The sequence below is a fragment of the Aulostomus chinensis genome, chromosome 21 (assembly GCF_037954235.1).
Source record: "Aulostomus chinensis isolate RoL2024-O1b breed Wild chromosome 21, RoL_Achi_v1.0, whole genome shotgun sequence".
In the NCBI taxonomy this organism is placed as follows: domain Eukaryota; kingdom Metazoa; phylum Chordata; class Actinopteri; order Syngnathiformes; family Aulostomidae; genus Aulostomus; species Aulostomus chinensis.
The window spans coordinates 10,862,480-10,888,445 of record NC_141340.1 but is presented as its reverse complement, the minus strand read 5'-3'; the positions used below and the strand labels follow the sequence as shown (position 1 = coordinate 10,888,445).

General features: G+C 42.2%; 1 protein-coding gene across 11 annotated transcripts in view; it reads right to left on the bottom strand.

Moving 5' to 3' along the window:
• Window positions 1-25,966, bottom strand: part of eya1 (EYA transcriptional coactivator and phosphatase 1) — a 62,679-nt gene that overhangs the window by 11,763 nt on the left and 24,950 nt on the right. For 4 of the 11 annotated variants that reach the window (XM_086191174.1, XM_086191173.1, XM_086191180.1 and 1 more), the window contains 11 exons: window positions 22,048-22,175; window positions 21,442-21,507; window positions 20,085-20,162; window positions 17,995-18,061; window positions 17,477-17,622; window positions 16,135-16,272; window positions 11,373-11,455; window positions 10,690-10,876; window positions 9,160-9,302; window positions 8,395-8,478; window positions 4,713-4,802 (listed from right to left, as the gene is read on the bottom strand). In XM_086191174.1, the coding sequence (XP_086047300.1) occupies window positions 4,713-4,802; window positions 8,395-8,478; window positions 9,160-9,302; window positions 10,690-10,876; window positions 11,373-11,455; window positions 16,135-16,272; window positions 17,477-17,622; window positions 17,995-18,061; window positions 20,085-20,162; window positions 21,442-21,507; window positions 22,048-22,171 (1,206 nt within the window). In that variant the 5' untranslated portion in view covers window positions 22,172-22,175. Of the gene's footprint in view, window positions 1-4,712; window positions 4,803-8,394; window positions 8,479-9,159; window positions 9,303-10,689; window positions 10,877-11,372; window positions 11,456-16,134; window positions 16,273-17,476; window positions 17,623-17,994; window positions 18,062-20,084; window positions 20,163-21,441; window positions 21,508-22,047; window positions 22,176-23,597; window positions 23,900-25,966 lie in introns of those variants that run through there. The other 7 variants (XM_086191175.1, XM_086191179.1, XM_086191177.1 and 4 more) reach the window with 7 other exon arrangements.

Below are 25,966 nucleotides of genomic sequence, written 5' to 3'. Positions count from 1 at the left end.
AATGCTGGTTTTACACCAATTCACACCAAAACCCACTGAATTCTGACCAAATGATTCCTTCGTAAAAGCCTGTTGTAATGACTGGGAAAAATTAGGAAGCGCCTGCCTCACAGGTAGGTGATGGACGAACTGCTTCTCATTATTCCATCTTTTCAGCATCGCATGTCTAAACCACACCAAGAGGAAAACAACATTATACAATATCAAATCTCAGTCATTTCAGTGTTTTCCCTCACTACAGTGTACACACAGAGAAACAGCTCACTCTCCTGCCAGGTGTATGGACGAATCTCCACCAACAGTACGAGACAGGTGCCGCGTCTTGCTTTGAAAGCAGGACAAGAAATCTATTATTAAATATAACCATTTGTCACTAGACAGTAATGTTATATTTTCCATGAACCCACAAACCCCTTTTGGTGCATGTTGTTAGGATAGTGGGTAGAGAGTTGGCGGGTGGGTGGGTGGGGGGGTGGAGTGCTGTGGATTGAAGACTGACAGGGCGGTTTTTGAAACCTCGACATTTTCTCTGTAGTCTTTCCAAAAACACATCAGTTGTCTCTCCTTCAGACTTGACGGAGCTCTGTCGAGGAGCATGACAGAAGCGCTGAATTAGTGGCTAATGACGAAATACCCGCATTGGCGTCTGCCAAACTTAAGAAACCAATGTGAAAAATATCGAAATAAAAATTGCATTTTAGCTCACTATTTGGCTGCAGTGCCACTGAAGACTCACGAAGGGATAGTTTTTCACCAGTGCAGCTCATATATGTATACTTTTATTTATGACGGCGATAAATATACTGTAGAACTGTGAACTTGTGTACTCAAGTAAGCAACTGAATGACTTTAAAGATTTAATGCAAAGCACAGCTGGCTTAATGTTGGGTCCTTACTGGGAATAAAAATCACAAAAAAGGAAAACACCATAAAGCTACCAATCATATGGAACAGCGAGTGCAGGATCTGACTCTCTACCGTGAGACATAAAACCAACAGAAGGGCTCAGCGCTAAGAGACTCTGGAGGCCTCTAGGAAAAGGTAACCGTGCATTTCACAGCATCTCTCATTAACAGGCCGGCCCAGGGTGAGAGTGACAGAGGAGGGTTGAACCTTGTGCCTACAGACTGGGAGCTATAAAAAGCAGTCAGCTCACATTGTCACAGGGTTGTTCCACAGATATAGTGTGTGTGTGTGTGTGTGTGTGTGTGTGTGTGCGCGAGCATAAATGTATGTGTGTGTGTGTGTATGTGAAGATGTGGGTACTTCTATGAGTAGGTGTCTTTACATGTTACATGTTATTGAGCACAACATGTATCAGGCATCAGTGGACTTTAAAATATTCCCAGAAACCCTGCCCCCCTTTTTCTGGCCGTGAGTGGTTTGCCCCTATGCCCTTTATCCTTCAGACAGGGAGAGTTGTTTTCTCACCCGGGGAGGAGGTGGAGGCGGGGAGGGAGACGGCAGCCCCTCGTACCCCACTGAGAGGAGAGCACAAGGGGGCTTGGCCAGCAAGAGAGAGGCCCCCGGTTCCCACATACCGCTGCAGCAGCGCACCTATAGTTGTCACACCCGGAGTCAGTGCCAAGCTGAGGGGGCAGGGGGCTTGGCTTAATTATACGCATCACTATAGACCACTCCACATATGACATCATGACAGAATGCTGCAATCAAAATTGCAACAGACACACTTAATGGAGAGAAAAATCTCCAGAATTAAGAGCCCTTCTGTGACCAACTTAATAAATATCGATTTTCAAGAACAATTTTTTTAACTTAATTAATCAAATCTCATTTAAAAAGCTTGTAATCAAACATACACACAGACACGCGCACACACACACACACACACACACACACACACACACAAATCAATAACTGATATTGCCTGGTTGGGTTTCTGACACTTATTTTTTTTTAATATATCCCAAAAAAATCTGAAAAATACTCATCACAACTACCCAAAACCAAAAGACTCTTCATTTTTTGTGAAAAAAATGACCAAAAGAGCAACAAATCTTTCTACTGAAGAGCCTGAAACAGCAAAGCTTTGACAATGTTCCTTGAAAAAAAAAGGCTAAAACAATAAATCGATGCTCAAAACAGGTGGCGATTACATTTCACTCAATTGCCTAATAGATTAACTGCTTCAGCTCTCATTTTTATATTATATTATCAATCATATCAATCTCTCATCTCATCTCTCTCTCTCATCTCTGTAGCTACAAAAATATGACTTTTCCAGACGGAAAATTAATTGAGTGGCGATCGCATCAATAGAGATCAAATTGCCTCGAATTACTTTCTTATTGCTGGCGTCATTGAGAACATATTTGATGATGAAAACAGATCAAATACTATTTTAGAGGCTGATTCGAAAATCTGTTTGGTGAGACGATCGATGCAGAGATTTGTGTGTTTGGGTTGTTGGGGGAGGGGGTCTTTCAAGGAGGCGCAGTACTTTTGGGACCCACCTTTAATACTACCTAACTGAATGAAAACGAGAGAGAGAAAGAGCACTGATCCAGAAAAAAAGGTTAGAGAAGAAAAAGAGGGAGAGAGAGACGTAAGGGTGAAACTGATCCCTGTTGACCCCTTTGGCATGCCCCCTTTCTTTTTATGACTTTCCTCTGAATCGTCACTCAGCAGCTCTATCAACATGGTCCAGCCTTCATTTTCACACACACACACACACACGCATGCACGCACGCACATGCACGCACGCACGCACATGCACGCACACACACACACTTGATAATACACCAGCTAAGTCCTTGCTGCAGTGTCAGCATGCAGAATACAATCTTATATTCAATTGTGATGTTTAGATGCCTCATAAAAACAACAAAAAAAACCCAAAAACACAACAACCCGGGTAAGTTGAAAATGTCGGGACTGGACTGATTTGGCTCAACTGCTCTGGCGCTGACTCAGGCCATATTTAATGTTCGCGTATATAGGCTGGCAGGACACCAGTGTTAAGACTTCGATTCACCCCTCGCACACACACTGCTAGGCCACTAACTCTGCACCTGTGTTTCTGCACAGCCTCTGGGGTCTCCCTTTATGGCTTAGACTAAATTAGATGGACCATATGCATTTCTGCACATGCTTAAATACATAACTGCTGCTGGTGGTGGTATTAATAGTTGGACTCTATTTAGCTCTATCTGAGATGGAGGTCTATAAATCAGCGGAGAGGAAACACAACTGGTTAGGCATTGCTGAGAACGGGCACTTAACACTTGGGCTGGCCCGGCTCAGTTTAAGAGAAGAGATCAATACGCATTCAGCAGAATGTCGCTCCTCCTCTAGTGTGACTGTTAGTGACAGCGTCTGCAGAGAGGTCTTTATGTTCTATAAAAGCATCCTCTAAGCCGGCTGCTATTTTAGTCGCACGTCGAGTTTGGAAAGTGTCAAAAGAAAATCTAATAATCTTAATTCTGAGAAGAAACAGAAGACGGTACATTTTTAAACAATGTTTTAAGACGTCTGAGCAGCCAAATCATCTGCGAACAGTTCCATCACACATGAAAAGAAATCAAAACACAGGACAGATGTTGAGCAAAACCACATTTAAGCGTTGTCGCAAACTGACATTTTTTCAAATGATTGGGGCACATCTATTAAAATAAAGTGCAGCTACGATGGATTCTACATGGCCAGGGCATAAGGAAATATTTAAGCAGCCAATTGCAGCCAATTAACTTTGATCACGATGACTACGTTTGGAATCTCAGTCACTCATCTGTCTGGGAGAACATTTTCTCTCTCTCTCTCTCTCTCTCTCATCTTTTTAAAAATTTTTTTTTTCCTCTGTCTTGAGTTTGCTTCATGTAACACAGCCGAACATGGTGGTGAGTAATGAGACTTGGCAGGCTGGCCACAGATCTCTTCACACTTAAGTATCAAACAAAACATTTCCTCTCCTGTGAGGTCAGCATAAAGCAGGACACTGAGGAAAAGCGCTGGGTCAGTGGGATCAGATTCGCCGGGAGGAGGCAGGGACGAAAAGAAAAAAAAAAAGGAGGAATGAAAAAAAGCGAACATTGAAAATACGAGAAAGATAAATTGATTGCACTGATACTTTGCTGACATCTGGATCAGAAGGGTAGCGGGTGCGTCTTCATGTCTTTACGTGTGTGTGTGTATAAATATACACATGGCAAACATGTATGTGCACAGGCATCTTTGCTTGGCCTCTCCCTGTAGAAGACACACACACACACACACACACCCCTATCCCTCTATTCCTGTGTCCCAGGGGCAGATTTTACACTACACGAATTGGGGGGTGGGGGGTGGGGTGTGGGAGGGAAGACAGCGGAGGATTTTAAGTCCGTGGTGTAGGTGGATAGCGACTCCAAACACACAGCATGACATGCAGACAGACAGAGCGGCCACGGAAACACTAAAGCCTGACAAATTGCGCCGGCCTCTGTGGGAGTGGGAAGGATCTGGGGGTGGGGGCAAGGCTGGGGACCAAAGAACGACTGAGACTGACAGCACATGTAAAATTCATAGTATCCCTTGGGCTCGAAGGTAATGCTTCTCCAATATGGGACTGATAACTGAGAAACAGGCTCCACTGTAAGAATTTACAATATATACTTCTCAGACTACTAAATCATCATAAGGTGAGGCACATGAGAAGAATTAAACAAAACAAAAAAATCCTTAAAGACGAGAGTAAAACACACAAACGCACGCACCTCTAAGTCATTAAAGAATAAGTGTGTGTCGGCCAAGTTGAAGATCATTTCTTCCATCCTCAGTCCTAATGACACAGATGTTGGCGGGTCCTGAAAAAAAAAAAAAGAAAGACAGACAAAAACAACGACGTAAGACTTTCTGAAAGTTCTTAAAGAGATAATGCAATACAGTAAACAATGCTGTTCCTCACTCTATTAATTTCCCAGCAGGCTATTCTCATAAAAGAAGACATTAGGCAGACTTTAGCTCGTGTTTATGACCCTCCTAAAGGGACCAGAATAGTTATCAGAAATGCCTCAGACTTGAATGAACGCAGTAAAAGCATGACTCTTCTCTGGAGGGGTGGTTGAGGAGTAGAGCAGTCGGGGTCACCGCCTCGTCGTAAAGAGCCCATTCTTCACATAGTTGTACTGATGCATCATCTGATTGCTCTCGAGGTGATTCAACACAATTTCTCCTGATGTTCTCTACATCTCGGACACCCAATGTCATATGTTTATTAAAAAATAAATACCGATATTTTTTCTTCATTCTTTCTTTTTTCCTTCCTCCCTTAAATCCTGATCTCTGTCAGTAATGTGACACGTGCGGTAATGGTGATAGTGCTGCACTGTCTGTAAGCTAATACTTGGAGAAGAGTGAAGTTCACTGTAAATAGTTAATGAGCCTGGGACAATGTGTGTGATTTTCCCTTTAAAAAGATAATGAATAGGCAAAAAGTCTCCAGTGCATTTCATAAAGTCATTTAAACACTGCCCTGTATTTATACCGTAAAAACAGTGCCTAACTGTTTTTTTGAATACAAAATAGCAAAATTGCTTTAACGCAGTTTGAAAAAAGAATCAGTTAAACACAAATGTATATATTTAAACAACAATGAAATGATGGCGGAGTTTTGGCCGATAACAGATATTTATTGATGTTATCTGTATAAAACTAGTTCATAAGATTTTTACATTTTGTACATACTGAAAAGCACAATGCCGATTTTGTAAATTTGTAAAAGTAACTGATGTCCAATAAATCATATATTTGCTGCACTGTTTCTACAAAGATGAGATTTGACCAATATCAGTCCAGTTTTACACATCAGACCTCAGGGTACAGATATTGAAAAAATGACCAATATCTATGCTGATAAAACTGTGTATACCAAATGTAGACATAAATCCTAAATAATATACTCTTTCAATACAAAATGATTCCGTTTTTAAAAATTGTTGCCCAATTTGATTACCTTTCCCCGCTTTCATTTTTTTTTCTGACTGGCTCATCAGCATGTTTTTCGCAGGCAAAGACAGACAATAGCGGGGTGTAAAAGGAGGATTTTTCGACCCAGGCAGGACCAGCAGCAGGGATTACAGACTTAAACCACCTGAAGACACACCTGAGCTTTCTACTGATTAGCTGTCACACCCCACAATGCTTGTGTTTTCCCTGAAATGACAGCGGGCAAACCACACAAGTAGAGCTCAATCCCCTCTTCTACAGGCTTTGTGCTTTCTCTTCACCTCCCAGTTAATCTTCCTGTAAGAATTCATCAAAAATAATCGACCTCCTGCATCAACAGGTTAGCGGCTCACTCCCTCCAACCTCTGGCACTGTTGGGTGATTTAACTAGTTTGGTGGGAAAGGGCAGTCTTCCGCAGTGCGAGCGAATCCTCTCCAATTAAATCTAAACAATCAGTCAGTGAGGGAGTTAAGAATACAAGCAGGCCAGAAGGCCAAAGTGCTGCTGCTGTCATTGCTGCAGCACCACCTGTCCTGAGATGTCAGTGCCATCCACTGGGGCGCCAAGTCTCTCCCTCCCTCTGAGGCCCTTACCAATAACACCCCACCACCAACACCCTCCTCCTCCTCCTCATCTCCACCTACTTTAAGCTCTAGCCCCGACCAGCCCAATAGCAGCACAGCTGGCTTTAGCCATCAGCTTTATGGGGGTGAGCTGCCTTGATGCCAATTAAAAGAGCTGATAAGAACAGCAGTGTGTTTATGTGGGTATGGGAGCGAGGGAGGAAGAGAGAGAGTGGGTGGGAGGTCACAGCTAGCAGGAGAAAGTGTGGATGTGTGCTCACTCAGATACACATCTATTTATAGTCAGCTCAGAGAGGGAAAACTATTTTATAACTTTTCTGTTTGCGCCATCCAGATAGGGATGACATGAATGACAGATGGGGTAGAGAAGGGGGGAGAGGCACCCTGGTGGTTTTGGTGGACGGGTAGTTGTGGGGAAGTGCCTCACTTTCTTTTCAGAGGTAGTTTACAGATCAGCATTTCTGATAGGCATGGAGGGAGCGTGCTTTGTGGTTGCTGTGAGTAAATGTTTTTTCCCTTTTATGGTTTAATTTTTATGGGGTAGTGTCAGCTGCTTGGAGTGTGAGAAAAAGAGAAAATGGGGGAAAAGATGGAGGGAAAACAGAGAGAGCGAGGGACTCTAGCTGTTGTCATATCCTATATGACATCTGATGAAACGAGCCCTTGTGGAGTCAGGAGTGTTTCCTGCTTCAGACGAGTACACTGGAGACCCTGTGTATGCAAGTGTGTGTGTGTGTGTGTGTGTGTGTGTGTGTGCGTGTGCGTGTGTAGAGTCCCTCATTACAGAGGCGCAGGTCCTTGGCATAAGCCTGAGCTCACTCTTTACCCAGAATGCAGGGCTGAGAATAAAGTAAATAAACAGTGGAGGGTCGTGGGGCAGCACTCTTTCACCCCAAAAACAAAACACTGCCCCCATCAAACACCCCCTCGCAGCAGAACAAAGGCACAGAGTATGGGCCGCAGACGCTAAGCTCTCTGATATATGAGCAGCAATATGTCATTTCTGACTTTAAAACCAGACACCCCTATTGCCAAAACAACCTGTGAAATGCTTTCAGAGCAAAAACATTTCTGTGAATTTTGTGTACAAGTGATGAACAGACTTGGACTGATTTTTTTTTTTCCCCCCAATTTTAAGTGTAATATATCTGAATGGGAAAGCAGAGTGGATGACGAACTTTGAGAGCGATATATGACCTCAACAAAGCCATGAGAATAGGATTCTGCCTTATTTCCCAAATTGTTTATTTGGAAAGTTTAAATTTAGAGAAGCAATTTACGTGGAACAACAAATAGCAAAGCCTGGAAAAGTAAACGTTTTATCTTGTGAGCAGAAAAAGAAAATGACCTTTCAGTATAATAATAATAATAATAATAATGATAATATATATTTTTTTAAGATGTATATGTATATATATATTTCAATTTGAAGCCTAATGAAGGCAGGTTTAAGGAGCTTTAGTTTGGACTGAATTCCATTTGGTAAACTCCCGCCAGGGTCTCCTGGGAGATCCTTGCCTGAAAAGGATGGATTGAGAAGCACTTAATTAAACCAACAATGTGGTATTTTGGAGGGAGAAAGGAACACTTAAGATGTGTCAATAGACATCCAGTGTGCAACTGTTGTGAGCCTCTGTGGCCGAGCCCCGACCAGCCATGCACGGCTCCAACAGCTGCACAGAACAGTCAAATACTTGCCAAGCCTCATTGGACCTATTAAAAAAAAAAAAGAAACAATTATCCGTACTTCTGCTCTATCCTACAGTGAAATCTATCCTCCACAAAAAAGCCATTTTCCCTCCTTTTTTTCCCAAAAGTTATGTGTTTTGCTGATAAAGTAAAGCACTACTGCCTGATGTCACTCACCCGTCCATATCTGTTGGCATATGAACCCGTAAGCAAGGAATGGAAAACGATGATTGTTTCATCCAGGTCCCATATGAATACTCGCTGGAGGGATGGAGAAGGGGAAAAAAGACACAAAAACAGGGAGAAAAGAGGCAAAATCAATGGTGCACTCTGTAGGGCTGCAAGGTGATCCTCCTGGTCAATAGGCCAGGAGCGTGTATTCGTGCACCGCAGGGACCACGATCCATTTGCTTGAGTTGGTCACCGCAACACTCCTCCCATCACACGCTTTCCACTCCTTGCCCTTTACATTAGAGTAATCAATAGTGACAAACTAATTAACTAGATATGTTAACATGCCATGATGTCAGCGCTATAATGGGCGCTATTAACCTCGCTCAAATTCATACCATATTAATGAAGAGCCCGCTGAATTATCAGGAGTTTATTTTGACATATAGTCACTGTTCAAGTGGCTCATGCAGCAATGTCCAGTCACTGAAGGCTGGAATATAAATATTATTCACTCGGACAGTGACTCACTTAATCACATGGCTAATTGTTTATTTACGAAGTTAACATGAGAACTTTATATACGATATGTGTTGTCACATATTCCACTATGCATCAATAATTCATTCTCAGTTAAGGAATCAAATCTTTAAGAATTCATGCCCATCAAGTGTTAAAGCTGGAGTGTAAGCCATATAGTAAATGGATTAGTGTCCATGTGCCTCAGACAGGGCGAGGCCGTCTGTCGCCAAGGTAGCGGGCTCACCCTACCTCAAGGTCGGAGTCGGGCGGCGGTGATGGGTTGTTGTTCCTTCTTCCCCGGCCACGTGACTTTCCATCTGAGGCCCGGCGCAATCGATCTGAATCTGAATCTTTAATGGGGGTTGATGGACTGTGGATGGTACTGTAGTCTCCTGAAAGGAAGGAAAGGAGGAGGAAGCAGAGGATAAAAAAGAGATTCAAATGATGAGCTATTGGTTGCTTTTAGAACGGATGCTTCATTCGTCTTAATGCAGGACTTCTTGGTACGTGATTACAAACATATAAGTAACAAATGTCATCAATCCCTTGAAGGGCACATTCTAAACGCTATGGGGCTCCATTATTTAATGAACGAGAGTTAACAGAATAAAAGTCAGCTCGTCAAAGCAGACAAATCCTTTTATCATAATTATGTTTGGTTAAAGTCAGTGTCTTTGCTGTTGATTGATCGCAGTTTGAAATTCATCAAATTTGAATGACGTATAAAAGAAGCGATCAGAATCTGATTGTAAGATGACTTACTTCTGTCGTGAAATATGAGAGCAAGTTATTATTTTTAGTCTTAACTTGTTCTGCACACTGCGGTGCATGACGCATATACTGTCGATTTGGGAAGAGAAAAGCAAGGATTTGGGGCATTTAGGAGTTCCTCGTAAAAAAGAGGAGCTTCTATTACACCTGGTGCACACAAGGGAATTGTCAAATCTTAAAAAACGTGGGAGACCATAGACATAACAACAGATTTTTAACATATTAATCCTGAGACTGCACACACCTGACAATTCAATCAAGACGCAGGACCACGCATTTGGCATCACCTGTGCGATCTCAGAGCACCATTCCAGGGACTCAGAGAAACTTGCGTAATCAAACTTGACTTCAGACCAAAAACAAATACGGTTGAGAACAGCCATTGTAAACTGGTGGTCATGTCGGTAAAAAATATCTTGCATTTAAAAACAGAAAATGATTTAAAAAAAAAAAAAGTGAATGAATTCATGGCTGAAGAGATGGAATGAGCATAGATTAAGAGGCAGAGAGAGTTGGAAAGGAGGGGATGTGATTGCTGCCGTTTATTTTTCTGGTTGTGAGCAGTATTAGGCAGAGTAAGAGGCTGATTTTCACAAAACTTTGCGGAGGGGTGGAGCATAAAGGAAGAATCCCAAACATTTTGAGACAAAGCAATTTAATACTGCAAAAAATTTGCTTTTTTTTGGTGTTTTTTGCAGAGTTCTCCCTGGCAGAGATATGTGTTTTCCAAGTCTCCTCTAATTTCTCTCAAAGAGGCCAGTGCTAGCAACTGACACAAACTAAAATATGCAATATCTGGTTAGTGATACATCCCAGTCCGCTTGCTCTCTTAGGTCACTGAGGTCCCAAATCTTTTTGACTATCCAGTTGGTTGCACATTTAGGTAAACTGGAGCATGTACAATGAAACACAACTTGATTTTATAAGTTAATACACCTTGAACCTCAATCAAACTCCTGGTATATGCATTACGCTAAGAAACCATGGTGGGTCTTGCTTGATTCCTACCTGCTGGGTTTTCTGTGAGGGCCTGGCTGGTGATGCCTGCAGGTGGCTCCTGGAGGGTGTAGGTGGTGGTGGTGGATGGCGTGCTAGGGCTGGTGTTGTTACTTGTCATGTAGGGCGAAGTGTAGGGTGAGCTATTGTAATACTGAGCATACTGGCCCTGGCCAAAGGCTGGATAACTGGGGTACTCCTGAGAAGAGAGAGGGAGAACCAGGACACGGGAAAATTACAGATTACATTTAGATGAAGACAAGATGCGTATGAAATCATGTAAGGGAGACAATTTTGCTCAAAATGGTGAAGGCAATGATAAATAAAAGGTAGCAGATCTGAAAAAGTGAAGTAGGAGGATTGGAAGAGTAATGAGATATGCCCTTCACCAGTGTTGCTACTTTACAGTACAGATTCCAAAACATAAATGCAAACACATGTCTGTTCTGTCCTACATCTGGACTACGATCACTCTCGTTTTTTTCTTCCCTTTCCGCTGTGGCAGAATACACATGTTGGAGGAGGTACAGTAGATAATCCTGCGTACAAAGCATTTGACATTCTGAGTGATTTATGTTTGAATATGTCATGGATGAAATGTAGTGTATTGCGTATAAATATTTCTTACAGATTTCCAGGCTGGGGGAAAGTGATTCAAATATGCATAAACCGATCAAAATCAAAAGTGCAACTACCTGTTGTGTGCTGTTGAAGCCGGTTGAGTTCGTCAGGGAGTTGTTTCCTGCATATAATCCTGACGTTGTTGTGAAAGTACCACCTTTAGGGGAAAAATATGACATTTAGGAGAAATAACCTTTAAAAAAAATCATCGAATCTGAGGTGGAGAGACAGAAAAAAGAAGGGCTCATTGTTAGGAGAAGAGGTGGTAGCCAGGAGGCCTGAGGGACAGCTCCCAACAGTGACCTTATCTTTCTCCTCTTCCTCCCTTATCAGTGATTGAATCAGGTTTGATGAATGACGGGGGTGGGGGTAGTAGTTGGGGGGGGGGGGCAGAGAATAGGTGGACAGGACCTGCTTCCATAGCCCTCCAAGCCTGCACAATATAAGGAACACAAGAGACTGTTGTGTGTGAGCTACTGAAGGATGGCATGGGCTAAAGGGGGGGGGGGGGGCAGTGGGTGGAGCGTATAGATCCAGGAGAGGGGAGTGCATTGAGAGATATATGGGGGGGGGGGGGTGAGGCATGGTCTGGGTGATTTGCACTGGGGGAGGGGGGCAGCTGCCATCCAGCATGAATGAATATGTATGTTTCTTTTCACTTGCTGGAATGATGGTCCTCCTGGGTAATTAAGTCATTCAAAAGGGGCTGATAGCATCTAATGGCTTAATAATATACATGACATGAGTTATAGAGGAGAGGGGGGTCTGCTCCTGAGCCCAAGGCTTCTGTCTTCAGCTGAAATCCACCTGTACCGACACATCAGCTAAGAGTAAAGGTGGAGGAGCAGCTTGAAGGGGATCGCAAATTGGCTGAGCTGCAGTAACAGGCGCAGGAGGGCTGGAGAAGTCCCCTTTAATAGTCATTGTGTGTGATTTGTTTTTATGTTAGAGCTAAAAATCATTCCATTCGTGTACTAATTTGAGAGATCATAATTCAGTTTAATAGGTAAATACTATTCTACTCCTACAAACTCATTCTAAACTGACAGAACTTGATTTAAAAACACTAAAAAATAATAAAAGGTTTACATGAAAAACAGTCTGTGATACATAATAATGCCACCACAGCATATGCCTAAATAAAATTCATACATACTGGAGAAACTGTAAATGTATATGCTGGTCGCAATTAGTTTGCAATTCTCTTTCATGCAGCAACAACCTTAGGGAGCGTAAGAGATAATCAGTTATTTTTAAATAGCAGTTTACTAATGTGGCTGCAAGTTATTTTTCCATGGCAGCAAGGTAATGTGACGCAAGTACACACATTTTTTACCTGAATAGTCTATCAAACTGATCTAAATGTACTTTTCCAAATTCTAAACCTGTGCTGAGTATGAGGGACAGAATTCAAAATATCGTGTTTAATTCACTAACAGTATCACTACAGTGTATAGGAGATTTTAGACCATAGGTGGGATATGTTGCACTGACATGGTAGCCATAACAGCCAGCCATTCATATTACGACAGCTTCCTGCTCGCCAGCTAACCGGAGGAACACTGCCATTGACTTTATATTACGTCACAATTATGCTGCAGGAAGTTGCACAAATGTAGAAATAGCTGTATAAAAGCTGGATTCATAAAAAAAGAACCTTGCCAACAAGATCCCTCAGTGGATCTACAGTTTATGTCAGTGCCAAAATGTCCCGCCCACATTCCCGGGCCTCCAATCTATGATTGGAAAGTGGATTGTTTTTCCTTTTGGCATTGGCAGTGCAGCTCCATTTAAAAAAAGAAAAAAGAAAAAGTTTATATAAAGTATTGCCGCTTTTATTTGTTGCCTGTTGTGATGAAATTTTAATGTGACATGGAAACTTTATGTCAAAGAGAATATAAATAATTCATTTATTAAAGACTAAATAGCTGTCATGTAATGTTTTTTCCATTAAATAAAACACAGTAAATGCATACATGGAGAGGAAAGAGAAATCATTTATTTCTTAGCCTAATTTGTTTCAGTTTTTTCCATTTAAAATATTCCATCTTAATTTTCTTCTCTTGGTAAAAAAAAAAAAACCCAACCCTGAGCCTCAATGAAAACAAAGGGGCAGATAAATCTACTGTTCCTAAATGGGGGCGTAATTACACCTTTGTTCCCAGAGACAAACAGAGGGAGTTCCTTTCATCCTCTGGTCACTGGTCCCATCAGGAGGGCCCTCCCACACCGTGACAAACGTGAAGCAGCTTTCAGAAAAAGGGGAAAGAGCAGGGAATTGGTGGGGCATGACGGGTAGTGGATGGAAAGAAGGAAAAAAAAAAGCACAGACTACACACAACACAGTTCACTGTTTGGCCTTGTCAGTCAGCTAAGTACCCGTCTAAAGCAGAGAAACAAATACCTCCCAAGCTCGCAAGATTACCAGGATCCACTAATTATTTGTGCAGTTTCCTTCTCTCTGCTTCCAGCAATTACACACACACAGCAGATTCTACCTTGTTTTTCCTGCTGGCCTCTACCGGTTATTTTACAGCAGAACTCCTTTCTGTAGTCCTTGTTTTGTTTGATATTTCAAGGCCTGCGAGGGGATTTTTCAAACTTTTGTGCTCTCTGTAGAAAGTTCAATATCATAGTGAAAGTCTGACAGAACAAGAAGTCAAGACAGAGAACGCCTGCAAAGGACAACAAATTAGCCTAAAGCACAGTTCAAACAGTCATAAAAGTTCTTGCTGGCAGGGTTTGAGGCTTTCTCTGTGGAGGACAAGGAGCCACATAAAAGCTGAGAGGACCCCGCTAGCCCAGTGAGAATGGACCCATGCTGTTGAGAGTGGTGGTGCTGGTTAGAGTTGGGGGAGAAAGAGGGGGCCTTGTGGTTCCCCGGGGGCATGTTTTCTCTCCCTCCCCCTGTCCTGCTCCAGTTAGTTCACTCACTCAAGAGCAGACATCAGCCCCCCACCCCCACCCCTCCTTCCCTCCTGCCTTCTGGCTCCACAATTGGAAGTCCATTTGCTTTGCTTGATCAGTCTCCTTGCCATGGGCTATGTCTATCATCAGTGCACAATATTTGTAGCAGAAGTTTGTATGCCCCTCTTGGGAATAGGCTATCAAGTCCAGATGGGCTCTCCTTTTTAAAACGGCAGCTTAGGCTTGTGCCTCGTACTGCCACTCAGACAGAATGCTGGAATCCAATTATTCACCTAATTAGCATCTGCTCAATCCCGCTTTCATTGTGTCTTTGCACACCTCTGATGGCTTTTTCTGACAATCCATGAGATGCATGACATAAACTCGCTACATGGTGTTGTACAACTATGGTGCCTTTATTCCCTTTATGATTTGGTACCATGACTTTAGCACCCATGCAAAGCTCCATGGCATCGGACATGAAAGCAAGGAGCAGAAACATTATTCTAACCGTCTGCTGCCTTGACAGCTGGCCACAAGCTGGTGGCAGGGACACTGACAGAAAAAGGGAGTATCAGATGTGGAAAAAGTCTTTGGTTGGGACACCCAGGCCTGAGGCACCTCGCCCAGGCAGATCAATAGACCAGAGGGAGTAATGATGATGGTGTGGCTGAGGGCCAGGGCCACGGTTAGAGTTAGAAGCCGAAATAGTGGTCAATCTGTCATCTAACAGGGCTGTCAATTACTGCGGCACTTAATGCTACATGGGGCATCCGCCAGGGCAAAGATAGCAGGAGGGAGAGATGGAGATTGAGGCAGGTAACGACAGCGTAGGAGCGTAATACTTAGAAGACGAATGGGCACATAATACTGTCATCGTGAGTTAAACCACTGAGGGCGGGGTAGCAGCTTGTGCATTCTGCCTCACATGCTCTATCTCTTGTTCTCTAACTCTCTCTCTCACTCTTTCTCTCTCTCGCCGCCTCTCCTTTTTCAAGCTCTCAGTATTTGGTTAAGAGCCATGGAAAAGAGGCTTCCCCGTGCCACATCTGCTGCTGAGCTGGTATTATTTATTGTGAGATATTCTGGAGGCTTTTCAGCAACATGTGGAGATGTTTCTGCTGCCACACATTAGATATTACAGGGGAGAACGTTGAATACGCTAGTGGTTAGCTAAATATGCTTGCCTGATGCAGGTGGAAGGGAGACTCAATTCCAAAGAGAGAGTAATAGAAAGACTACATGGCAGCAGGCCTGAACTACATTTCACATGACTGAATGGAAGAGCAAAAAGAGTCCAGGGCGCAACAACTCATCTTTATCGGTTTCAAGGCCATAAATCTCTACGGTCTCAGCTCTTAAACAAATACAAATATGATCACAGGGAGTAAAAAAACAAAGAGCGGGGAGCTTGGAGCGACATGGCTGGTGCCTCCTAAGTGCCTGCCATTTTTCCATCTGTGTTGATTCTTTTAAGAGGGGAGGTAGGGAGGGAGGGGGCGATTGTGGCTGCACATAACGATCGCTGGGATGCAATCATCTTCTGGGGTGAGAATGTGAAGTGTGTTGTGAATCTGTCTGGATTGGCGTGGCATTAAATCAGGGACAAATACAGATTTCTCTAATATTTTATGAACTGCAACCTTATTCAATTTGTGAGTGATATATTAACAAATGTACCAGAGAACAGAGGCGATGACTACTCTGACATTCAAAGGACAAGAAGTGACAGAGATTAAAAGAAAAAAAAGGGGGGGGGGGTCAACAAAGTTAGCTATTTTTAGATTGTAAGTGAACTAAAAAAATCTCAAAGAACAATTGTAAAAATGGGCCAGCTGTCAGTTCATGGAAGTATGATGTCTTCTTCGGAAGCCGCACAGACTCCTAACTGACTTATGAGAATGTACATAGAAACAAAGATGTCCTCACCCTGCATCTGGTAGCTGTAGGGGGCTTGTCCTGTCTGTGGCGTGGTGAAGCCAGAACTGTAACTTAGGAAACCCGTCTGTCCCGGGGATTGGGACTGGCTCAGACCCCCTTCCGTCTTTATGCCTGCCCACAATGGACCTAAATCAGTTAGTGACACCAGATCGGTTTGATGCACACACAACAGTCAACACGCAGGTGTAAATTTCACTAGACACAGCAAAGGGACAGACAGCCACTAGTCACTTAGCATACCACGATAATTGCAATAAACTGATTATATATTTACTGATATTGACTATTATCATTTATTCAGATGCTTTATCTCACACAAGGTTATCTTTCGCTTCAAGAGAAAGCAGAACGAATGCTCAGATGATAACTGCTCGATACATTCCTCATCTTTTTATATCAAATATCGTGGAGTTAGTTTTATGTAGCAGAATAGTTTTGTAATCAAATCACATCAAGCTACTGCCACTTGTAACACTGCAAGTTAGATCACTTACAATAAACTAACATGAATCCAAAAGATTTGTTTGCTGTAAGACTGAGCTTATGCTGAAAGATTTAAGACATGTCTCTGTAGACCAGGCCTGATCGGAGTGACAGCCTGTCTGGAGTCTGGCCAATAGATGTGTTTTACATCATTCAGTCAGATTCAACAGCAAACACACTGTTTGGATTATAATTGTTGTGGGATTATAAAAAAAAAGAAAGAACTATTTTGATTGGACCCTTTTTGCTTTCAAAAACACTTTTTTTGATTGCACAGTAAAGATTCAAAAGAAACTCAAAAAAAAAACTGAAAACCCAAGTAATAAAAAGTAATAAATCCTTTTGTTTGTGCTTAAACTAGTCACTGCTTGGATTTAATCAGTCACGATGCAGTTACTATGCAACGGTGGTTTGCAGGACCCCATTCAAATAAACAGTATATTCCTCCTCATATTAAAGAGTCATCTGCGCTGAAAACATTCCAAAGGCTTTGGACAAATAAAGCTGCCATGTTTCTGAATGCCAGTTCTTGTAGTCTGATTGACATCAAAAATTTTGCACACCTATCTGAACGGCTTGATAAGCAAATCTGGTTTTAATGCACGGACAGGAGAATATGTGGCACAAAACAACAAGTCAGCATATCTGCTGCTCTTGCTGTACAGGAGGAATTGTGGGAACATGGCTTGTCATGAGCAAGACTTCAACCTTGAGGAGGGAAAATGATCTTGTTGTCTAATCAAATGTATTATACTTTTCTACTCTCCTCATGCGATGTACAGAACACAGACAATATCATTAAGAAAAAGACGAGAGGAGTTTAAGATTTGTGTTAGGGAGCTCTTACCATAGGCTGGGATGCCATAGGGCTGGCCAGGCTGGGGATAGCTAGCATAAGCTGCGGCCTGCTGCATTCCTGTGGTGTACTGTGTCTGCCCATACGCAGCCATATTTTGGGATGAAGGGGTAGGAAGAATATGCGGATATGTTCTGCTGTTCGAGAAAAGAAACAAAAGACAAAATTGAGACAGGAAAGCAAGGAGGACCAAGTTTTAGCCCCAAAACCATAACACCGACTTTGCTAGCTGACCAATTCTTTGTGATTATGCTTCTCAATTTTAAACAGTGAGTCAAGCTGTATGAAAGATAGCATCGTGCAGCTCAAATATGTAGCGAAAGAACAATAAATTGCAAAGGACATTTTTGCAAGATAATAATTACAACAGATTTCAGAGTACACAAGCTGCAGACATCCAGGCAAACAAAGCCAGTCGAACCTCCTCGATCTGACAGGAGGATCTAATTAAAGATCCAAATGAAGTTGGATGCTGCTTATTTTTTTAAGAAAAATAAAAGAAGCCTTACTTGGAAGGGTAAATCTGTGGAGAGAACTGGTGAGTTTGTCTTGGGCTGAAGCCACTGGTTCCAATAGCTGAGGAGAGTTAAAAAGAAAAGAGGCAAGCACATTTAAACACTAGGAAGTAAGGTAAATATTATCTTTTGCCAACAGAACTTCTGGATTCCAAGGAAACAGTAATTACATTGCATTACTCTATTTATTTCGGTAACCTTATTTAAGGTTGAAAAACCGGAGAGCAATGATGAAGTAAAATAATCAGGTAAGATCATCAGGTTTTTTTTTTTTTTTTTTTCTGCTGACTCACATATTGTATATGAGATACTTCGGGGCTGCTATGACGACCAGTTGATGTAAACACACACAGGATGGTCTGAATCAGTCTCGGCCTGTGGCTTCAGTTGCGCTGGGCCTTTAAAGCCACAACCGCATTGGAAGTGACATCACTGATTGCAGGTAAGGAGTGCTACTGCTTAATCAGTCCTTCATGAGACGCACAACTCTGCGGTTCCACGGTGATGTTAACTGGTAGAAGTTCACCAGCAAATAAGTCTCAGAATTTCACTTGTTCCGAATCTGCAGCAAGAACTAATACACACACACGCACGCACACACACACACACACACACACACACACACACACACACACACACACACACACACACACACACACACACGAGGCTTTTCTCTTGTTATTCTCAAAAAAGTAAAGCCTCAATTATTACTATTAGTATCAAATAGTTCCAATTGTTCCAATGTTTTGAATTAAAGAAATACATAAATAAATATAATTTGAAACATCTCATCCCAAAATATCCAGCATCCAGTTAAAAAATTGATTCTTGACACTTACAATTATCAATTGTATAATATTCAATCAAATTTAAGCAATACTTAAGTGATGGATAAACTTTAAATTCTTTTAAATCCAATTTTACATCTATAATTTTAAAAATTCCTTCATAAATATCGAAAAACAACCAAAGTCCTGTGACAGTAGTCGCATGAAACATCCGTCTAATTGGTTGTGACATGTAAAATACAAGTTTTGGCTGTGGGGATGTGTTCGCTGAATGTAACTGTACACTGTAACCCCTCACACACGTTATTAATATTGAACACTTTTCCCACACCAAGCAGCAACTGCCACTGGACAAAACCTGCTCCTCTGAACAGAGCTTTGGGTTTCCCCGTGGAGGATACAGGGTATAAGATTACTAAATGTCATTAATATTGTTAGAGACAAAAGTCGTAGAAGTGATTTGTGCATGTCTCGCGTTAAAGTATCAAGTACTTAGTTAAACAGTTGAGGGAATACAGTGGAATTAGCACTAAGATGATAGTGTGTACAGTTGGAGGCCATGATAATAGTATGTGTTTATAGAAAATGTAACATGGCGGCGAGTAGGAGGAGGAAAGCTCACAAAAAAGATCACATAGGAGACTTATTTATTTAACGATTGCTCATAACGGTTTTATTTACTAATGGCCCTGTGTGTGTATATGTGTGTGTTTGTGTGTGCGTGTGTGTCTTTGTGCAGGGAGGAGGGTGTGAAAACCCTGGTTCTGACAGGGTGATAGGGTAACAGCCCCCGGAGAGCGAGGGCCACTGGGAGGCCTTGTCATTCCACTGGACAGACAAGCTTAATGCATAACAAGTCATAATTGAGCCCTCACTTGCATGGGATCCAGCAGAGTGGACACACACACACACACACACACACACACACACACACACACACACACACACACAAACGCACGCACAAACACACACACACACATATGCTGTCAAAGGTAAGGTGCAGTCCCTTGTTCTTAAGCACACACACATGCTATATTGGCGTTTGAGCTGCGGGGACACTTCCTGAGGCCCAGCTTATCAGTCGCACATCTCTGGGCTCATCTCGCTGTAATCGGTTCAGCAGCTGTGTGTGTCTGTATGCGTGCATGTGTGTGTGTGTGTGTGTGAGTGAGTGAGAGAGAGAGAGAGAGAGAATGAGAGAGAGAAAGGGAGGGAGAGAGAATGAGAGAGACAGAGAAAGAAAACCAGGCACAAGAGCACAAAGAGACACATGCAAAAGCACTTGTCCCTCCTCACCTGATCCTGAGAAGCTGTCTAGAGAGGTGTCTGCTACTGAGGTGGCGATTTCGCTGCTGCTCATTGGCTCGGTTTTAACTGCAGAGAGAAAAAAAAAGTCACATATTGTCACAAAATGCACCATTTGATTTCAGAAAATTTCACATTAAGAAAGTTATTTTTTGAAATAAAAACAGACCTGTAAGGAAGCGGGGAGTGGCAGAACAAGGATAAAGTAAGCAAGTTTAAATGCATTATGACAGTTCAGTCATGGATACTCTTATTTTATTATCCTTTTTACTGGGACTTATCTGAAGATCCAAGAGTGAGATTTATCTTCATCCTCATCATTCAACCAGGTGAAAAGCATTTACATTCGTAATATACTGGAAATGTAAAGCTCTTGTGCCAAATCTATTTCAAAAATGCATTTAAACCAGTTTACAAGGGTGATAAACCTTATTTTGACACTGCAAACTACTAACCAATATTTCACTACTTCTATAAATAAAGATCACTGGGAGTCCCTGTGGAGAGGTGCAAGTACAATTGAAATGTCAAGGAAATATATGGAATATAAACTCTTTTTAAAGAGTGTGGCGAACGCTGTTTGACCTTAGATCCATTATACAGCTCAGTGATAGATCTACAAAGACAATTTCACAGCTATCTGACAGCTGAGGTATCTTTGAAATCAATCCATTTTACTTCAGGCCAGAGGGATTTTTTTTCTTTTTCTTCTTTTTTTTTGTGGCAAAACAAATTGACAATGTGGGCAAAGGGAGTCATGCTCAGTGGAATCCCTCATGTTTGAAGGAGCCATTTGCCATCATGTTTCACATGTTTCCGCTATGCTTGTTCCGTGCAGGAACACATTCTGACAATCTTTTCAACAACATACAGATGAAAAAAATTTTAAAATATATATATATATATACTGGTAAGGTGCATGCATCAACTAGCACACTCTCAAGTCACGGAGCACACAATAACCACCGGCATGGGGGGGGGGGGGGGCGCAAGAAACATCTGACTGAAAACAATATGCACGGAAAATCTACAATCCGATCATTCTTTAATGGACTCAAATGCATCTAGAGTCAAACCATGCTTGAAACAGAATAACACAACAAATAAATACCACAGTATCAAATGAAAGGTACAATAGTTGAAGCAACAGTAAAATAGTGCTGCTGTTTCCAGATATTTTCTGGGTTTTAATTTTTGTTTTTTTTTAGAAAATACAAATTAACTTGAGCAAAGTACTTGCTGAAACCTGTTTTCCTTCTATCTCTCTCTCTCTCTCTCTCTCTCTCTCTCTCTCTCTCACAGAACACCAAGTATTGTCCTTTCATTGTGTCACCAAGAGTAGACAAACCTGCAGCGGACTGTGAGTTACAACCTAACAACCAGTCTGCAGTGGTAAGCATTGTGATGTTATCACCTATGGGAAAGAAAGAACGGCAAGAGAGCAAATGACAGTCTGTACAACGTCTAAGGGTCCTGTGTCACGAACACAAACACACAGATTTTTTTTTTTAAAAAGAGGAAAAAAAAGGCTCAAAGTGGCATGATGAAGTGAGGAGGGGGGATGATTTTGGTTTTGTGCCATGACTGCTTCTCTTAACAAAGGCTCAGATTCACGCACAGGTGAACCACCTGAGTAAATAACTATGTACAGTAGACACCTCATGCAAAACTCCATTATTTGAATAATTACATGGTTACTTAAATAAACAGCTAACACACATTTGGAAAACAACAACTAGCATCAGTGGAGTGAATCAGCTGTGATGTACAAGATAAGCATTACAAAAGCTGCAGATGTGATGTGAACACTTTAATGTTTTCCAACCGAAAGTAACAAATTTATCAATTCATTGCAATAGCTTGCATTAGGGATTTTCAGGAATTGATCTTGAAAGGATTTCAGGAATTGATCTAGAAAGAAAACCTCACACCGTTTTAGCCAGTGCACACGTACCTTCAGTGCCATTGGGTGTCATGGAATTGTTATTGATATGGGAGTTATCGAGGCTGGGACCATTAGGAGATTCACTGCTTCCACTTACTCGGCTGTGAGGACTTGCTAGATCCTGCATTTCCATAGACCTGATGACACACACACACACACACACACACACACACACACACACACACACACACACACACACACACACATCAAACTGTGCATAAAAATAACATAAAAATAATTGAAGATGACTTGCGCTAATTTTACAATTAATTTAATCTTGGATAAAAATGAAAGAACCAAAATAATGTAACCAACATTAAATGTGACAGCCAATTATTTAAAAAACAATAACAACAACAACAACAACACACACTCACATATGTACATAGAAAAACAGTGTGGCATTCTGTAAACTATTAAATGAAAAGTAAACATTTACGCAAGATAATCTCAAATTCCTCGTTGCAAAAAAAACCCCAACATTTTTTAAAAATCGCACTGCAGGTCCCTCGTCTTTTCCAAGAGCACAGAATGTTTACTGTTAATTTGTCCTGATGTATCTTGCAGCAAGAGTGGCCTTAAGTGTATATTGTAGCGCGCTGCATCGGAGACTGTTAACAGATGTTTGCTGGTTTGAGGCGATAGTTAACGTGCCTGTTAAAAGTGCTGCTTGATTATAAGAGCCCATGCCTCAGTGATAGGCAGATGAGAAGCTCATGAGGCATGTGTTTGCTCTGGCAAGCTCCTTAATTGTTTCTGTGTTTATACAAACCACCACGCCACTGGAAACATTATTCTGGCGACTCATTTGTACGTTCAAAGGATTTGATCGAATCTAGACAATGGAGTAGATAGACGGGCACGAGTGATTTGGGAAGCGAGACAACAAACTCCAGACTCCGATTTGTCTCTGCTGCTGCAGCGATAGTGACTTAATGAGTTTATGACAAAATTGTTTTGAACATCATTCTGTCATTTTCAATTATATTTCAGGGGTTCTGGGTATCTCTGGTTTTCATAAACATTGGCCTTTTACACAAGGCCGCAGAGATATTGCTCGTGTAACTCTGAGCGGTATCGGATGACAAGAGAATTATGAGATAAAAAAATTAAATCATGGTATGCATTTTCTGTATTTAAGATGATGTGATGATTGTAATGTTAGCGGTATATTATACTTTGCAAGTTTTTACTGAACAATATATACTTTAAGAATAATATTACACACCACAATAACAAAAAAATATAAACACTACAACATGATACTAATCACTCTTCTTCACACAATCTCTAAAAAAAGGCAGCTACATTGTTCTTTTCCCAAAGGTATATTACTTTACTTCTCATCTAAAAATATCTCCAAGCATAAAAAACAGAAGTATTAAGCATGGCTCTTACACTCAATGATATATATTTTTTTAAACCCCACTTTTCAGCGTATCACAAACTCTTTTCTGATGATCTAACGCTAGAAAAAGCCCTTACATCTCCAGTCAGACGAGGCAGAGCTGACAGTGTCTCAGGTAAAGCTGCTGGCACTGACTCAGTTCTGCTCTTACCTGGACCTGGGCGAGTCCTCTCTAACCACACTCCCTCCACCTGCCCCAGCAGAAACAATGTCACTCCTTGTTATTGCAGCCCGATGTCACAGTCCAGAGCCATCCATGACACAAAAAGCCTTGTCTGAGAAAACATTATTGTTGTTCCGGAGCAGAATGGGAAGAGAAGGCTAACAGGGGGGGAACAGAGGCGCACATTGTGTGTCTCTCTCTCTCTCTCTCTCTCTCTCTCTCTCTCTCTCTCTCTCTCTCGCTCTGAGCTGCAGCCCCGCTCCACTGTTGTTTCCTCCTACAGGTCCTCCCTCCTCCCTGACCAAGGGGAGCACTGCCAAATGACGGAAAGGTGATTCATCATTGGTCTACGACAGCTGCAAACTGGATTAGCCCTCCCCCAATCAACATGCAAAGCGGCTTAGCCAAGGTAAGCAGGAAGGGGTGTGGGGGTTTGCGATGGTGAAGGTAGGCAGGAGGGGTTGGGGATCACAGGGTCTGAGGGGCAACCGAGGGTGGGAGAGCCTCTCCTGCTCTACTGCCGCTGGAAGGAAGATGGGACTTGTTGAGCGGCGGCAAGTCAAGCATGACACCCCTAGCATCTTCAGCAGATCTTTCATGTGCAATTGACACTATCTGAAATTTATCAGCACTCCCCCTCCCGGCATACTGACAGGTCCTAATGACCGTCAGGGTTGCTTCCCGCAGGCCTGCCCCAGCCTGGGGCGATGGCACAGCATAGAAATACACAACTTCAAAGCCTATTCACAGCGAGCAAATGGCAAGAAAGAGAAAAATATACACACTTGCATGGACTTTGTGTAAAAAATGTTCTTCCTCTGTGGCGACACAGTGCCTCTATATGTGTATTCTCATACACAGGGCACTTCAGAGGCCCCCACATCAGTGCTGCAAAACACACACACACACACACACACACACACACACACACACACACACACACACACACACACACACACACACACTCAAACACAGGGCACTTTAGAGGCCCCCAGATCAGTGGTGCATCTCAGACAATGAAGCAGACTGGAAACAAGAACACAGAGAGCATATGGAGCCACATATGTTTCCTATGACGCTACGAATGCCTCTATTACTCTCCTTTAGCTGACAGTTACATTTTGCTGTCCACTGCCGCTCGGCTCATCTCGCTCCAAACATCAAGCGGGGCCATATACACGCCTGGCTATAACACTATATTAGAGCTGACTCCAGCCCACCATGGGAATACAGGGTCCAAAAAAGGCCAAAGGTATTCAACTGGTCAGGAAAAATAAAATGACATATGTAGCCTTCTTTAGAAAAAAAATATATGGCATGATTTTTTTAATGGCTGACTGTTTACATGAGCCAAGGTAACCGGAGCTGCATGGTCTTAAGTTTTTTTTTTTCCTCTTTTTTTTCAGCAGGCTTTGCTCTTCACACCAAGCCAAAGCCTTCATGAATACACTCCAGCTCCACAGTTCGCCTTCTCTCCCAACATTTATGACACAGCCATTGTAGAAAAAAATAATCATTACATTCAGAGGAAACGGACAACAGCCAAAGCATTTTTGCCATACGCTGAGAGGATGTTAAAAATACAGTCCAGTGAGGTGAAAGCCATGGAGACAAAAAAGAAACAAATTTGCCACAGAACATTAACAGTGATCACAGCGTTTGGGTAAATTATGGAGAGGGAGTGTTGTGGTGGAGTGATGTGGTGTGGTGTGTGTGTGTGTCTGTGGTGGTGGCTGGTGTCTCTGTTCAGCAGCGTAGGCCGATGAAACCATTACTATGCTGATGTCTTGGCTATTGCAAGCAGGTGAAGCCAGCCAGGTGAAGAGAGAGGAAGGGAGTGGGGGTTTGGAGAAGGAGAAGAAGAAGAAGAAGAAGAAGAAGAAGACAGGGTGATTTAAAAGCAAAAACAAGCCTTTCTTCTCCGCTGCTAAATATTTATTTTTTAAGAGGAAAAAAAAGGGTCAGTGTTCAGCATCTTTGATGTGCGTCTAACCTGAACAGCCAGGTCTTTGAAGCTAAGAGGAACAAAGCCAGGCGAGATGAGGCGCTGCATGTGTCATCAAGAGAAAGAAAAATACGAGTGCCACAACACGCTTCACTCCCAGTTGTTTGCTGGCCTCGTATTTCACGACCTGCGTATTTCAAGGTAAACATAGCTGCAGCCAAACTTTTCGCATCTCAGCATGCTACAAATGGATACTACTACACAGATGAGAGTTACCTTTTCACCTGCAGCACCATAACATATTTGTTTAAAAGCAGCATGTCCACAGCTCCTGCTGCAAAGAAATCTTCGTAGAAAATCAGAGATGGGGCAGAAAAAAATGTCAGCGTCACAGATATTTCATAGAGCAAAT